At 44.5% G+C, this 14,788-nt stretch overlaps 3 protein-coding genes across 6 annotated transcripts; all 3 read right to left on the reverse strand.

Annotated features, from left to right (window-relative positions):
• Positions 1-2,721: 2,721 nt before the first annotated feature.
• LOC102722302 lies at positions 2,722-7,163 on the reverse strand. Of its 4 annotated transcripts, XM_040524633.1 has the most exons (7): positions 6,812-7,163; positions 6,597-6,660; positions 6,407-6,471; positions 6,147-6,304; positions 4,096-5,674; positions 3,865-3,890; positions 2,722-3,603 (listed from the first exon to the last, which is right to left on the reverse strand). In XM_040524633.1, the coding sequence occupies exons 5-7, from the start codon at positions 5,603-5,605 to the stop codon at positions 2,884-2,886; spliced, it is 2,256 nt and encodes a 751-aa protein (XP_040380567.1). In that variant the 5' UTR covers positions 5,606-5,674; positions 6,147-6,304; positions 6,407-6,471; positions 6,597-6,660; positions 6,812-7,163; the 3' UTR covers positions 2,722-2,883. The 4 variants fall into 4 exon arrangements, with proteins under 4 accessions (XP_040380567.1, XP_040380566.1, XP_015692775.1 ...); XM_040524632.1 differs by having other exon boundaries at positions 6,192-6,471; XM_015837289.2 differs by lacking the exons at positions 6,147-6,304; positions 6,407-6,471.
• A 1,902-nt stretch (positions 7,164-9,065) lies between these two features.
• Positions 9,066-10,574, reverse strand: LOC102722583 (beta-1,3-galactosyltransferase pvg3-like). Its single transcript, XM_006655502.3, has one exon. The coding sequence runs from the start codon at positions 10,357-10,359 to the stop codon at positions 9,319-9,321; it is 1,041 nt and encodes a 346-aa protein (XP_006655565.1). The 5' UTR covers positions 10,360-10,574; the 3' UTR covers positions 9,066-9,318.
• An 855-nt stretch (positions 10,575-11,429) lies between these two features.
• Positions 11,430-14,072, reverse strand: LOC102710875 (guanine nucleotide-binding protein subunit beta-like protein B). Its single transcript, XM_006654687.3, has 2 exons — positions 13,110-14,072; positions 11,430-11,760 (listed from the first exon to the last, which is right to left on the reverse strand). The coding sequence occupies exons 1-2, from the start codon at positions 14,001-14,003 to the stop codon at positions 11,644-11,646; spliced, it is 1,011 nt and encodes a 336-aa protein (XP_006654750.2). The 5' UTR covers positions 14,004-14,072; the 3' UTR covers positions 11,430-11,643.
• Positions 14,073-14,788: the final 716 nt, after the last annotated feature.

Raw genomic sequence — 14,788 nt, forward strand, 5'->3', positions numbered from 1 at the left:
ACCTCGAGTGAAGGGGGACACATTTGTGCAACCTCGAGGATAGGGTTGGTGGAAACCCCACTCAAGTGAGCTCCTCAACGGAGAGTACGATTCCCTGAAGAATAGTAACTTCGGTAAAAGGTCTTCGTGCAAATCTTGGTGAAACTTCTCTTTTCTTCACTCTAGCTTTACTCTTGTTGTCGTTCGTACTCTAGTTGATGCTTGTGGTTGTTTAGTGGTGTTGCTTGCTAGCTTGCTCTTGTTTCATCTTGCTACTAGATCTGTTGCAGTCGGAAGTTCCGAAGGTACCGGAGCTTTTGAAGGCCGAAAGTTCCAAAGGTTGACCGAAACTTCTAAAAGTTCCAGCTTCCACTTAATTCGTTTAAAGTTTTTATCGTCTATTTACGCCCCCCCTCTAGGTCTTGATTTACTCTTCCAGTAAGGGGTCATGGTACCCTCATTCTCCTATTTTTTAGGGATAAGTGGTTTTACACCGGTTATACATGTACTTATCTTTATAGGACCTTATCCTATCATGGGTATAAATAGAGTAAAAGAGTCGAGGGAAAATAGAATTTGTAGCAGAGAAAATACAACAACAAAGTTGTTCATCCCTCCACTTTCGTGTTCATTGTTTCCTTGTGAGTTTAGGTGAAATTGTTGACAATGTAAATACAATATTGTTTGATTTTTATGAGAAAAATACAAACAACATATTTACAAATAAATAAATAATTTCTAAATAAAACTTTTATATACGCATTTCGAGCAATCTAAATGCAAAGACTGAACAATAAACTATAATAATGAAAAAACCTAAGGATGTGTTTGAATGGTGGGATTTGGGTGGATAGAACATGGTCGCCATTTTTTTTGGGTTGTTTGGTTGGAGGACAGGGATTGGATTTGTCCACCACCTAGAGAATATTCTCTCTAGATGCTTGATATGCAGCTCCGGGCGAAATGGGCGGACATGGCCGGCCGGGGGGAAATCTGGCGTGCGCTCACCTCTCATTTATTCCCTTCTCACTTTCTATCACCTCCTCACCTTCTCTTTTTTTTCACCTTCTTCCTTCTTCACCTCGTCAGAACCCGGCGACGGCCGGCGGCGCTCACTGGTAGAGGGCGGTGGCCTCCGACGACGCTCACTGGTGGCGGGCGGCGGCCTCCGGTGGCGCAGTGTAGAGGGCGCAGGGGACGGCGAGCTCGAAGCTCGGATCCGATGGATCTATTGAGGGCAGCGAATGAGCGTCGTCGACTGGAGAGGGTGGAGGGACGGCGAACCAGGGGGCATCGACCAGAGGGGTGCAGGACGGCGGCCGGTGGAGCGTCGACTGGAGAGGGCATGGTGGGCGATGGTCGGGCTAGGTGCTGCAATCGGTCGTAGTACTCCGTCCTTGTGTGAGCTGAGCTGAACGACGAACGAGTTATATGTTTCACAGTCATACACATGTTGTACTCAACTACTAATCCCATCTGTTACACACACTTTTTTCTTTCGTAGGTAAGTTTATCTATTTGAGAACATATCTATATTTTCTAAGCATAAAATTTGATACATTTTTGTTGCTTATTTATGCTATACATAGAATTTGATATATTTTTTATACATCCCATCTATTAACTTTTAACTTTGCAGTTGTGTCTCAAAAATTGTTGTCTGAAATCTGAATATTTTCTAGGTGAGTTTAGAGGGTATTCTCACCAAAAGGTGACCATACCAACCATCCATCTGTCCAAAAAAAAACTGGATCACCATATCCACCTATATCCCTCCAACCAAACAAAATACTGTCTAATCGTATCCAACCAACCAAACAAAAAACTGGATGGCCATATCACTTAGGACATGGATGGCCATATCCCATCCTACCTTGACCAATCAAACGCACCCTAAATCAAACTCTAAATTTTTTGCTAAAAATTCAAATCTTGGCCTATAAGTATGAGCAAAAGTGAAATGATGGAGATGTACGTACATCATCAATATTTAGAACCAAGAGAAACGAATCTAGCACACAAAACATCTGTGGTTTGTCCATCTAGAAGGAATGTTACATGACCATGTCAACCACAGATAGAACTATTACTCATATCATATGTCAACAAGAAGATATTGTGATCAAGTTGTTTGAATTCTGGATTCTGCTTCAGATTCCTAGGACATGCTAACTTCGAATTGACGACAAATCTACCTACGAGATCTAGGACCATGAGTACTTGATGGAAATGTTTCGGAGTTCTCTTTCCAACGGATCTAGTCTCAACAAATTGTTACATCAACTTTTATGGGGCTATGCGCTTATAACTTCATGTTGGACCCCGACCCAAGAAGGGCCTAAGGGTGGTTGCGCCCACAATAGGGGACGTCCCTATGACCTCCTTCAGGGTTAGTTGAGTTTTCTTTTGTAAGTTTAACTTAAGCTACTTTCTTGCAGCGCTCATGTTGGATTAACCGCTCGTCTACTTGTTTGGGAACATCTCTTTTAATTGAGATTCATCTTATTTTATCTTTTCTTAATTGTTCTTTATTGCTTACAGTAGTAAGGTTGATCTGCATTGGCAAGATCAACAAAAACCCCATAGCGTTGTATCGATCGCTAAGGCGGAACACAACAACATCTCTTACGGTTATAGTCGGATCATTAGCGTCTTTTCCATAAATCATATTAAAAAAAGTATTTTAAGTAACTTAATGACAATGTATCTTAAGGTATCAGAATTTTACGCTAAAATTTTTTGTACCTCAAGATACTTCTTAAGGATGATAAAAAAAACATGACAAATATACTTCACATGTTCTTAAAAGAAATTACACAGCATGTACCTGGCAAGTAGTACATTATACAAATTGACAAAAAAAGATTGAAATATAAATAAAACCTGTTCGTGGTTAGGATCCTTCTACGTCTTCCACACCATGAAGGACCCCCTCCTCTCTTGCTGACACGGCCGAACCTTGCTCATTGCTCTCCCCATCATCGCCATTGCTGTGATGCTTGGGAACTGGCCTTCAAGTCCTCCGGAGGCAAGGACAGGCTTTGTAGCTTCCTTCCTCTGATCTGGATCATCTTCATGGTAAACAGGAACACCACCCTGACACCATCTCCCTATCCACCGGCTATCAATCTTCGCCCCAGCAGGAGATGTTTCCCGGGCTCCTTGAATTTGCACCTCTTCAACCAATCCCTGCTCCTCCTTATCACCGTCGACAATGTCGTCGTCACTCCCATCGCAACATGGTCTCATGCTGCTTGGTTCTTCGATGACAGGACGACAGTCTCCAACTTTTGGCCTCTTGGAACCGGGAAGATGAGGGTCCTTGCTGTCAAGCTGTAGGCGTTTGAGCCATCTGTCACTTGGTTCAGCCGTCGCTTGCGATTGAATTGTATCAGCTGCAACTTGGTTTCTCATTCTGCTCATCTGAAACTGCATGAGATCTAAGTCCATGCGTGCTGTCCCAGGAATGAAGCAGTGTTGGTTGTTAGAGACAGTTGCTTTGGAGGAAACATCTTGGTGTTGATTCACGTTTTGGAATCCATTTGCTTTGCTGCATCCTAGTGCACCTTTGATGGACAGGGTTGCAAACTGCTCAGATTTTTCATTTTTTGTGCAGCCATACTCCTGTAACACATTTTTTGGTAAAATTTCTCTCACAGCAAAAGATGGTAGATAGTAGTAAAGAATCGCCATATGGGATAGCATGTAGTAGCTTGCTCGCGGGGATATAACGTGAGCAAAAGGAGCTATGTCCAAGCGAATATGATTATATATGTGACTAAAGAATCTTAAAAAAAAATTGCATGTAGTACATACATTTTAGGCAAGTCTGCATAAACATATATGATTACGATCAAACATGAGAGTACGATAGGACAGTAGTACCTTTTGTGCCAACAATGAAGCAATGCCTGAAAGAAGAGAGAACAGAACTGTGAATAATACCATCAGTGGAATAAAGAAAATTATATTCATTCAAGTTTTTTATTGCCTTCTTTTCATTTCCAGAAACACATATTAACACAAACAACAGTGACAAGAGGCAAGTAGTTCAGGTGATCATTACAAGCTATAAATGAATACCGTTCAAGTATTATCTCAGAGCTCCTCTCTTACCTTCTGAGGATTTTGAAACATGTTGACTGCCGCTGGATAACGTTTCAACATTGCCTGATGATTTGTTGTTTGGTCCAAATAGATGGCTTCCAATATTTGTGTCATACATGTGAACTCCAAAAGCAGTCGAGTTTCCTGAAGGCAGTGAATCTTCAGGATACATATCTTGTGTTTTGGAAGGTATGGTTAGCATTTCAAATAAATAGGGAGCTTTCTTTTTAGTAGAACCTCCCAATATGTCCAATGGCTGTGTCGCTGCCTCACCTCTACCATTTACTGAAAATAGGTTTGCAGTTGTATCAGGTAACATGCAGGAGCCAGTGACATTTGCTGCAGATACCATTCTTTGTGAATTCAGATGTTGTTGCCCATAAGATAATATATCACTAGCCACAATCCTACCATGAGACTCACACGGACCATAAAATTTTTCATCATCCTGCTTATATTTGTTGGAACAATTAATTTGATCAGCTTCAAATTCTTTACCAGTTACTGACGTACGAAATATGGCTCCCTCAGAACTATTTTGTTCGCGATGTCCAGGTGCTCCTGACTTCTGATTCTGGAAGGAGCTTCCAATTTTATGGTCCGCGTTATTGTTTTCTGAAAACATCAACTTTTTTTCACTGGATCTGCAGGCTAGTTCCTGATCTGAGTCTGCAAGATAGTGGCTTGTATGCTGCTCATCTGATAGACTATCAGATGAGTTACTGTCATCCTTGCTACACGAACATGACGTTGCAGGTGACAACTGACCTTTTAATTTTTGCTCTGCAGGATCCAACATGACACCAGCAGGATCTTCTAGGCGAGATACAATGTCTCCTGCATGTTTGCACTGATCCATTATCGTGTCAGTTGTTCGTTGGGAGTGCAGTTCATATTCCTCAGATGAGAATGCCATCACATTAGATGTAGTCATGTTTAGCTTCAGAGTTTGTTTTGGCACAAAAACATTTTTTGGCACAGTACTCTTTGCAGATTTTCTCTTAGCGTTGAGAATAGAGTCAATTTTTCTGTTGATTGCGAACATAGGAAAATGGTTCCACTCTGAACTCAGGTCATCTGAACTCACAAGGTTCTGAAAATCCAACGGTAACTCTGAAAACTTCTGAATGGAAAGTGATTTTGATACTACAGCTTTAGCATATAACACATCTTTTTGCATCACAGATTTTTTGATAGGCCCGTCTACCTGATCAATTTGATTTTGCGCAGTGTGTCGTCGAGCATCTTTTACCACTGCCCTCATATTGGAATTTAGCTGCTGTCCATGCTCCAGGATTGCTCTTTCTTGGCTGATTCCTACCATTAACCTTTCAAACAGTCTAGATTTCATGATCTCAAAGTTTGATGGTCCGAAATTTTCCGTACAAGTGTCATATTTCGCATCCTCCGTAGAATCATCACATCTCTTGCCAACTCGGGGTTCTGCACTGCTGCTTCCTTTGGTCCAGTGTGATATCCATTGGGAGTGCTTCTCAGAAGACTCTCCAGGGTCTCCCATCCTCAAAAGAACTTGGAAGTTTTTCTTTCTCACAATTTGCCTTTATATCACAAGTTTACAGCACTGCTCCTGTAGAAAAATGTAAGAAAAACATTACAATTTAGACAATTTTACCATCCATAACAAAGTTTATCTAGGCACTAAAATTTCTCTACTCCTATAAACATTTCCAATAGTGATATCCAGTGACAGTGAATCCGTTAACCACCCCACCAACTCTCCGGTTTTTAAAAGAAAAAACATAACTCTTAGACCTATCTGTTAACCATATCTACCAACTATGTCTATTTTTCGTGTAAAGAAAAAAACTATGCAATCAATAGAGCCATGTATCAATAACAAATATCGTTATGGGCAAAAAAATAATATTAATAATATGCTAATGATATTTTTTTAATAAAATCTCATTACAACACATGTGCAATATGCTAATATACTTAAATTAGCATCTCGAGGTACCAAAATGATAGAAATATATAGTTGATCTGTTTACCATGGCAAATTTTTAGCAAAGCTCAACATGAACAGTGTATCAATGTACCTATACTGAGACAGAAAATCATGATTCCATCCGACTGTACCGCACCTATAACATGCGAGCTCTGGACACTGGTTCCTTAAACTCAGCAGTGAAGCACCATACATTCCGACAAGCTTGCCGGTGAGATGGTACAATGATACTGTAGCAACAAATCAAAGCTGGGAAGGAAACCAAACCAGAATTCAAGCAACAGCGGAGAATGAACGGGAGTACAGTTTCATCACAAGGTGTTCAGCATCAGAACATGATCAGTTGTTCACCTTCTTGTACATTATCATTCAGAAAAAAAACAGCAAGCGCCATTTCTTTTGGGAGAGTAGTCAGGCTGATGTAAACAAATAACACAGAATTCATGAAGATGGCAACGCATATCGAGCAGATCTAGACTGCATAAACAGAACAAGAAACCACTCAACCGCCACAAGAGGAAAACGAACGTCAGAACATCACCTCACCAATCAGACTCGTCGGTTCAGAACTGGAGCAGAACAAGTTGAATGACCACTACACCTTCCTGCAATAAACCACCGAAGAAGATTAGTAGTTGAGTACTCGTAAACACATCGTAACACCAAGAGAAAGCAAGAAAAAAAAACACGACGAACAACCGCGAATTCCTGCTCCAAAATGCAAAAACTGAACCGCCCGAGGCAAGCAGCACCTACCCAATCCGCGCCTCCCCGGCCGCCAGGCGGGAGCGATCAAAGCAACTGGGCGCCTACTCCTCCTCCTCCCCCACCCAGCCCCGCAACCCCATCGCCAGCATCATCCTCCCTCCGCACCCCCGGGAGCGAAGAAAATAATGGTATACTCCGGGCGAGACACACGCGCGCCCTCTCGCCAATCACCACACCACAGAGCTCCCTCTAGCAGCACACGGCACTAGCGGGTCTACGCGCCCCCACGCGCGGCGCGAGCTCACAGGGAAGCGCCGGTGGAGCAGTAGAGTCGTTGACGCTTGAGAGACGCTGTCCCCGGAGGAGGCATTAAAGGCGGCGGCGGGGAGCGGGTGGTGGGTGAGGAGGTGAGGTCGAGCGTACGGGAGAGTGGGAGACGACGATGAGAAGAACAGAGAAAGAGAGAGTGGAGTGGAGAAGAAACCCGGAGGAGGGGAACAGCGGGAGAAAAAGCGGAGCCCGACGACGGCGACGTGACGTCGTACGTGAGGTGGAGCGGGTCGTGGCGTTTTGGGGGAGTGCGGGAGCCGTCGGATCGGCGGCGTACGGCCGAGGGGAGAATATCCGTGTGGCGGATGGGGACGAGAGGAGGGGCGTTTGCTGGAATACCCAATTGTTTACGTGGATATTGGTGAGTATTAGATATGAGATCGATAAGATATTAAATAATTAAATCTTAATCTTTAGAAGCTTTTAAAAAGAATCAAATTTCTCCTGACTTGAAACGGAAGCAACCAGCCTGCTGGCTTTCACTTTCACATAAACAGTGCTAGTTCGGTGGTTTCTATTCTCTCTTTTTTAAAAAAAATCAACGTAAACAGTACTTCTTTTTTGTTACACTATTTATTATAAGTTTAACGGGGAAAGATAAGTAGTTTACTCTTTGCCATTAATTCCTTCTATTATCGATATTTAGGGCTCTTACACACGCTGGAATTTTTATAAGAAACAATTCAATTCCTCCGAATCGTTATGATATTTATCCAAACACAATACCTCTTTAATGTTTAGAAACTTTGATTATGAATGATTAGTTTATAAAATAAAAAATGCATACGTAGATTTTCTAGAAATTAAATTGTTATCATAATATTGCCAATTTGTTACTACCTTTGTCCAAAAATGATATATTGATATGTAGTTTTATTGTTTGATTTTGAGTTTTGACCGATGATAATCCTTAGGTTTTGTCATAAAAAATTATACCATTGGATTTGTGTTCCAAACTATACTTTCTAGTGACGGTAGTTTTGTAGCCGTCAGCATATAGATCGATTTTATAAGTGTGTTCTGTCTGGTGGTTAGAGAGAGTGAGGCTTATTAATTTGCAGTAGTAATAAGCTATAGATATATAATACACCATCAATACTTAAGCCACATGTGCACCAAGGCTAGGAAGAAAATGACAGCATAATGAAATGATGGGAAAAGACTACTTCGCAAAATTAAGCAAGGGGTTCAAATCAATAATCATGCTAGTGACCTGGGAAATCTGGTGCTGAGAGAAATCAAAGAGATTTTCATCTAAAGGAGTTAACCCTGGAGCAACTCGTCTCAAGGATCATGGAAGAAATCAATACCTGGAGCGCAGGTGAGCCAAAAAACTCTCACAACACAAGCGCTGGAATGCCTAGAGAAGATGGCAACAGCACGCGCTAGTACGCGAGAGCACAGGCGCACAATTGCACAACACAGCACGGGCTCAGGGTAGGGAGAGATTACACACAGGTCGTACTCCCAGTCCCAGATCAATTGCAGGCAAGGATCGCGCATGGCGTGTTACCCATAGATCGCGGAGAGGATAATTCTCACTTGTGCATCGGATGAGCCGAGCGCGACTAGCTAACTGGGTTGCCCGTCTCATCCGCCGTATGGTCCCGAGGCCTCGCAGGTCGCGGCAAAGCTAGCTGTTGCCATTCAACTCGACAGCGGCAACCTAGCTCTGAAGCCGACGCCGATCAGATCACCCTCATCTGCTCGACGACGAGGCGACGACGGATTCCTGTGCCGGCGCCGGGCTGTAGCGCTCATTCAACCATGCCCACCGTATCGGGTAGTGTCCCGTTCGTAATAAACCTGACAGCCAGGTGCACTGAAACACAGACGTGCCGTGCCGACTTGATTAACTCTGGATGTTTGACGCTTGCTCGCTGCACTGACGACGGCCTTACTTCTGATGGGCTTTACATACATTGGGCCCATCGTACGGCCCACAGAGATTGTCCACACTGCACAGGCGTCACCATCGTTTGAAACACTTGGTTTATCAAAGAACACGTAAGCCACTAACGAACGAAATTATCCATCTCACATATATTGAAAACTCGACAGATTTGGAACACATCAGCTACAGAAGCCTGGAAAGTCATCCACATCAGCGTCATTTAGTCCGTCACCATACTACACAAGCAACAAGGAGGCATTTTTGGTGCACCAAGCTCCCCCGTCACCCACCAACCAAGGTAGCCGGCGAGGAGCGGGAGGGGAGGAGGGGTTCAGAGGTGGTAGAGGGGAGAAGGCGGGAGCGCGGCGGTGACGTTGAAGTAGCGGAGCGTCTCGGCCCAGCGGGCGGCGTCCTTGAGCATGTGGACGGCGATGGTGTCCGGGATGAAGTCGTGGCGGAAGCAGCTGGGCGGCGAGCCCCCGCGGTAGTTGTACATCCGCGGCGCGTTGTCGTACCGGTTCTTGGCCCTGCCGGCGAGGTTGAGCCACCGCCCCGTCCACATGTCCTCCGGCCCCACGCGGTCGCGGCGGCTCTCCTCCGCCGTCGCCACCCACTGCACCAGGTCCCACGACAGCGCGTACCCCATCCCGGACATGAACGGCGGGAACGGGTAGAAGTTGTCGCGATCGCACGGCATCACGAGGCCGTAGTAGGCGTCCTCCCGCGCCGCGCCGCGCAGCGACGCCACCAGCGCCGGCAGCCGGAGGTACGTGTCGTCGTCGGCCTTCATCACGTAGTCGTACCGCGGCGCGCCGGTGCCGTTGAAGGCGCGCGCCACGGTGGAGAAGAAGGTGTACGTCTTGCCGCCGTCCATGTTCTCGGCGCAGTCGAGGACGATGATGTCGCCGTGGCGGATGATCTCCAGCGCCACCAGCACCGCGTCGACGGGGGACGTCACGTTGCAGAACACGAACCGGACGTCCACGCTGCCGGCGAGCGACGGCTGCTCCCGGGCCTGGAGGGAGTAGACGGTCCGCAGCAGGTTGCGCCGCTCGTACTTGCCCGGCAGCGTCTGGATACCAACGAGCACGCGCACGTCGGCAGCATCACCGGTGGTGCCACCGCTGACGTTCTTGGCCGGCGACGCAGCAGCCGCGGCAGAGGCGACGTCGACAGCGTCCGTGCCTGGCCGGCCACAGCCGCCGCCGGAGAAGAAAGACTGGATGCGGAACTCGTTGGGGTGGACGACGAAGACGGTGAGCGCGAGGAAGCCGGCGCCGAGGACGAGCAGAAGCAGGTGAGAGGGGGACACAGGCGAGCCGGCTCCAAGGCCGAGCTGCTTGTACAACGAAGACGACGACGACGACGACATGGCGGAACAACTAGGACAAGGTCTCGCAATGAATCGGTGCAGGTTTAGACGAGTTATGCGTGTTCGCCAGTACAAAATGGTGATTTTCTGATTAAGGGGAAGAATAATTGACCCAGTTTCGATAGGCGACCTCGTCTGGTCGACGCCGCAGTTGCGTGAAGGATTACATATCCATGTGTGTATTGAGATTGAATAAGTAATTAATCATTGAGAAAAAATTCCCATCCTAATAATAAATACGAACTAAGCATTGAGATGATTGAAATCATATAAAGGTAATGAAATAAAATAGAGGGTGGTTAGGCATGGGATGATGACGATGGTCACTGATGACAGCAGGGATCCAAATGAAGAACCCTGCCGTTGATTATGGAAGGTAGATAATTCGGCTCACTTATTGCTTAATTCAGGGGCTTACAGTCACATATTACCAAAGAAATATCAAGGTAAAATGTGAAAAACAAGCCAGCCTGACGGTGAAAAACGTAGTGCCATGCAGCTTCTCTCTTCCGAACAATACTTTTAACAATCTAGAATCGTAAAATAAAAAAAAAACTGGAAGCCAGGCTTTCCAGATTCTGAGAAGCTCGTTAGCTGATTCTCATAATCTTAGGGATCCATCAGGACTAAACTTTTTAGCCCCATATCACATTAGATGTTTTAAGCACTAATCAAAAGTATTAAACATCTGATTTTTAAAAGCTAATTTAATAAAAAAAATTTAAACCTAATTAATTCATAATTAGAGCATGTTTACTGTAGCATCACATAGACTAATCCCGTCTTAATAGATGTCTCGTGAATTAGTCCTAGATGAATTTAATTAATAGTCTTCGTTTATTATTTATAATAAAATTATTATTTATAATAAATATTCAAATATTCGATGGGACAAGGGCTTTACCCCTTAAGCTCTCAAAGATACCCTTACTATACCATTCAGCCAAAAGACACATGGAAGACTACGACCTCAAAGGCAGCTAATTGCCACCATTAAAATCATCAGGAAATAGCAATTGATGAAACGTTATTTACATCTAAGAAATGAGGAGCCAATAGCTGCATGACTAAAGTAATAACTTTAACTAGTAGCCAAAACAAAAACATGAGCACCGCATGAAGAATCCTCTTCCATAGTACTGGTAAGCCCATTAGCATATCTAATGATAAAGGTAAATCATGCAGAAAGTACCAGGCAGACAATCTGCCTCAGACTATCAAAAACTGGATCGGCATCACGATGTTTAAATTAACAAAGATTCCTAAGCCTTCCAATAAATTCATCTAGATTGCATAGCCGCCGAACCCTGAGACCTTCCAGACCCTGATAGTTCCATCAGTGTAGCCAGTGTAGAGGGTGCTGCCATCCGCGCTCCAGCTCAAGCTTGTGCAGTGCAGCATCTAAATGTACCAAAAAGTGTCAATACAGATTTAAAAAAATGAATATGCAACTGAGTAAGGTGCTAGTCAATTAAGAATTGGTTTCAGTTATTACCAGTATAGCTAGGGGATAAAAACAAGGTACACCAGTTTAAGGACTACTAAACTTTCTGGAAAATGTTATGCGTATTCTCACAATCGTGAATTTCTACTTACCAATTGGCAAGCATGTGTAAACATAGGATGAGAACCATATTGGAAGAGGCAAGGTCTCAAAATTATGTTAATATACTTTCATGGTAGAGGACAAACACAATGAAATATTGAAGATCAGAAGAAAACTAAACAGTATTAGCACAAAATTCACTGGTGTAAAGATGAATTTTGACAACTATATCATCATTATATTTAAATTCAATGGAATAGTCGCAATTACATATAGCAGAGAGTAATGCTACTTCAAAGGAATTAAAAATTTCTAGTTTCCAAATATACAGGGGGTGAGTGAGCAATTAGCAGTATGGTTGATGAAATTAACATCCACACAAATGAAATGCAGCAATGCATATATATGAGAATATTTAACAGAACACAATTCACTGCCTCACTGGGATTAAGCATAACAAACATTAAACAACAGCAACTTTGACGGGCATTACTGGGAGATCACAAATCTGATTAGTTTAGCACGGAACAGATGATTGGGTAACTAGAAATACCAATCAGTGAAACTAATTACAAAAACACTTTTTAACGGCAGGAAACTGACCTATAACATCTTTAATACTCTACACCATTAAAATATAAACCTGCTATGATCTAGCGGTCAATGCTTTTTCCCTCTTTCTCCTATTAAGGTGGTAATTTCTAGCATCTAGAGCAAACATTGCGCCTCCTCTCAAGGCTGTATTTATATTATAATAGATACTCCCTCCATATTTTTTATGTATGACACCATTTGACTTTTAAAATCACGTTTGATCATTCGTCTTATTCAAAATTTATATCCAAATATGCAAAATTATAATGCATAATTAAATTTTCTATAATAATAAAGCATATTATAACAAAATAATTATATAATTATATATTTTTTTAATAAGACGAATGGTCAAACGTGAACCTAAAAGTCAACAGGGTCATATAAAAAAATACGGAGGGAGTACCAATCATACACTAAACAAGCATCAAACTAACCCTACACTTTAGTCCGGAGAACAATGTACGACACTGAAGCATGTAACACTACAAACACAAAATGCACCACAAGATAAAATCCTAATCAGGCAGCACGGACGAAAGTGTAAACAGGACGCACCATAATCAGTCAGGACGACACATGTGACGAGCAGATAAAAGATATAATATACCTGGCTCTTGAAGGCCTGCACTTCTGGCTTGAGGTCCTGCATGACGAGCTTGGACTCGAGGTCCCAGATCTTGACGGAGTCCTCTGTCGCGGCGCAGAGCCAGTAGCGGTTGGGCGAGAAGCAGAGAGAGTGGATGATGGCGCCGGCCTCCAGCTTGTACAGCATCTTGCCTTCAGTCAGGTCCCAAAGCAGGGTGACTCCGTCCTTCCCGCCGGAGGCACACAGGGAGCCGTCTGGGCTCACGGCCACCGCGTTGACATAGCCGCCATGTCCTTCGAGCTTGGTGCGCAGCTTGCAGTTTGTGAGGTTCCAGACCTTCACGCTGCGATCCCACGAGCCAGAGACGATGGTGGGCATCAAGGGGTTGGGGGAGAACCTGACGCAGGAGACCCACCCGCTGTGACCATCGCCGGCGCCAAGGTCCCCGCCGATGGTATACTTGCACTCGCCGAGGGTGTTCCAGAGCTTGATTGTGTTGTCACGAGACGCGGAGACGATCTGGCGGTTATCGACGGAGAAGGCGACGGAGAGGACGTCCTTGGCGTGGCCGACGAAGCGGCGGGTGGTGCGGCCGGTGGAGAGGTCCCAGAGGCGGAGCTCGCCGTCCCAGGAGCCGGAGAGCGCGAACTGGCCGTCGGAGCTGAGGACGACGTCCTGGACGAAGTGGGAGTGGCCGGTGAGGCGGCGGAACGGGACGCCGTACTCCGGCGGCGCCGAGTCGGGGTCGGTGGCGACGGCGGGGGCCGGGTTGGAGATGTCCCACACCATCAGCGACTTGTCACGGGAGGAGGAGACGACGAAGGGCGAGTTGTCGATCGGCGCGGCGATCGCGGTCACCACGTCGTTGTGGCCGCGCAAGACGCCCGCCAGGGTGAGCGACTCCTGGCCGGCCATTTTCGCCGCGGCGGGGGTTTCGCGGGGTCTCGGCGGGCAGCGGCGGCGGCGGCGCAGGAGAGGAGGAAGAGGCGCAGGCGCGAGGCGGACGGCTTTATAGTCGGGAGGAGCGGGGGGCTAGGGTTTCGCGGGGCTAGCGATCGGCGTTTCGGGGGCGGACGAGTCGATCCTCACCGTTGGATGCGATCAGATGCTGTTTTTTTCTCGTCAACCACAAACGCTAAAAATCTGGAACATTCAGAATTACAGATATCTTTGAGGGCTATATTCAAATCGGATAGTGAATTGGAAAATTTTGTTTTTTTTGGAGAAAAGGCATAAGGCCCCGCTTTTTAGAAAGTATTCGTTTGTTCCACATTATAAGACTTTATAGTATTATTTAGATTTATTTATGTGCTAATAAATCTAGACATATATAATAACATATACATCGATACATAAATAAATTTAATCAAACCTAAAAAGTCTTATAATATGATATAGTAGGAGTAAAATTTTAGGTTTGCTCAGTTTACCAATTTATATAAGGTAACACCACAAAAGCAATAAACTTGTGTTTGTTATCACAAATTATTTTTAGATTTTTTCCCTCCGTTTTTGCATGCACATTTTCCAGTTAATTTTACTATTTATAGTTATTGAAAAATTAGTCTTTGTCTTTTATCCAAAAAAAAACGTAGCCTATTTTAAGAGAGACCTTCAAACATCTAAGAAACACATTTTTCAGATATTCAGATAGTGAATTGAAATTTGGAAATAAGATGCAACATTTGTTGTGTTTGCAG

Source organism: Oryza brachyantha, chromosome 5, assembly GCF_000231095.2.
Source record: "Oryza brachyantha chromosome 5, ObraRS2, whole genome shotgun sequence".
In the NCBI taxonomy this organism is placed as follows: domain Eukaryota; kingdom Viridiplantae; phylum Streptophyta; class Magnoliopsida; order Poales; family Poaceae; genus Oryza; species Oryza brachyantha.

Coding starts and splice junctions, on each gene's coding strand:
- LOC102722583 (XM_006655502.3), bottom strand. CDS start 10,359: ATGTCGTCGTCGTCGTCGTCTTCGTTGTACAAGCAGCTCGGCCTTGGA.
- LOC102710875 (XM_006654687.3), bottom strand. CDS start 14,003: ATGGCCGGCCAGGAGTCGCTCACCCTGGCGGGCGTCTTGCGCGGCCAC. Junction 11,761..13,109: donor TGCAGGCCTTCAAGAGCCAG/GTATATTATATC, acceptor TGGTACATTTAG/ATGCTGCACTGCACAAGCTT.
- LOC102722302 (XM_015837289.2), bottom strand. CDS start 5,605: ATGGGAGACCCTGGAGAGTCTTCTGAGAAGCACTCCCAATGGATATCA. Junction 3,891..4,095: donor TGTTTCAAAATCCTCAGAAG/GTAAGAGAGGAG, acceptor CTCTTCTTTCAG/GCATTGCTTCATTGTTGGCA. Junction 3,604..3,864: donor CTTCATTGTTGGCACAAAAG/GTACTACTGTCC, acceptor AATGTGTTACAG/GAGTATGGCTGCACAAAAAA.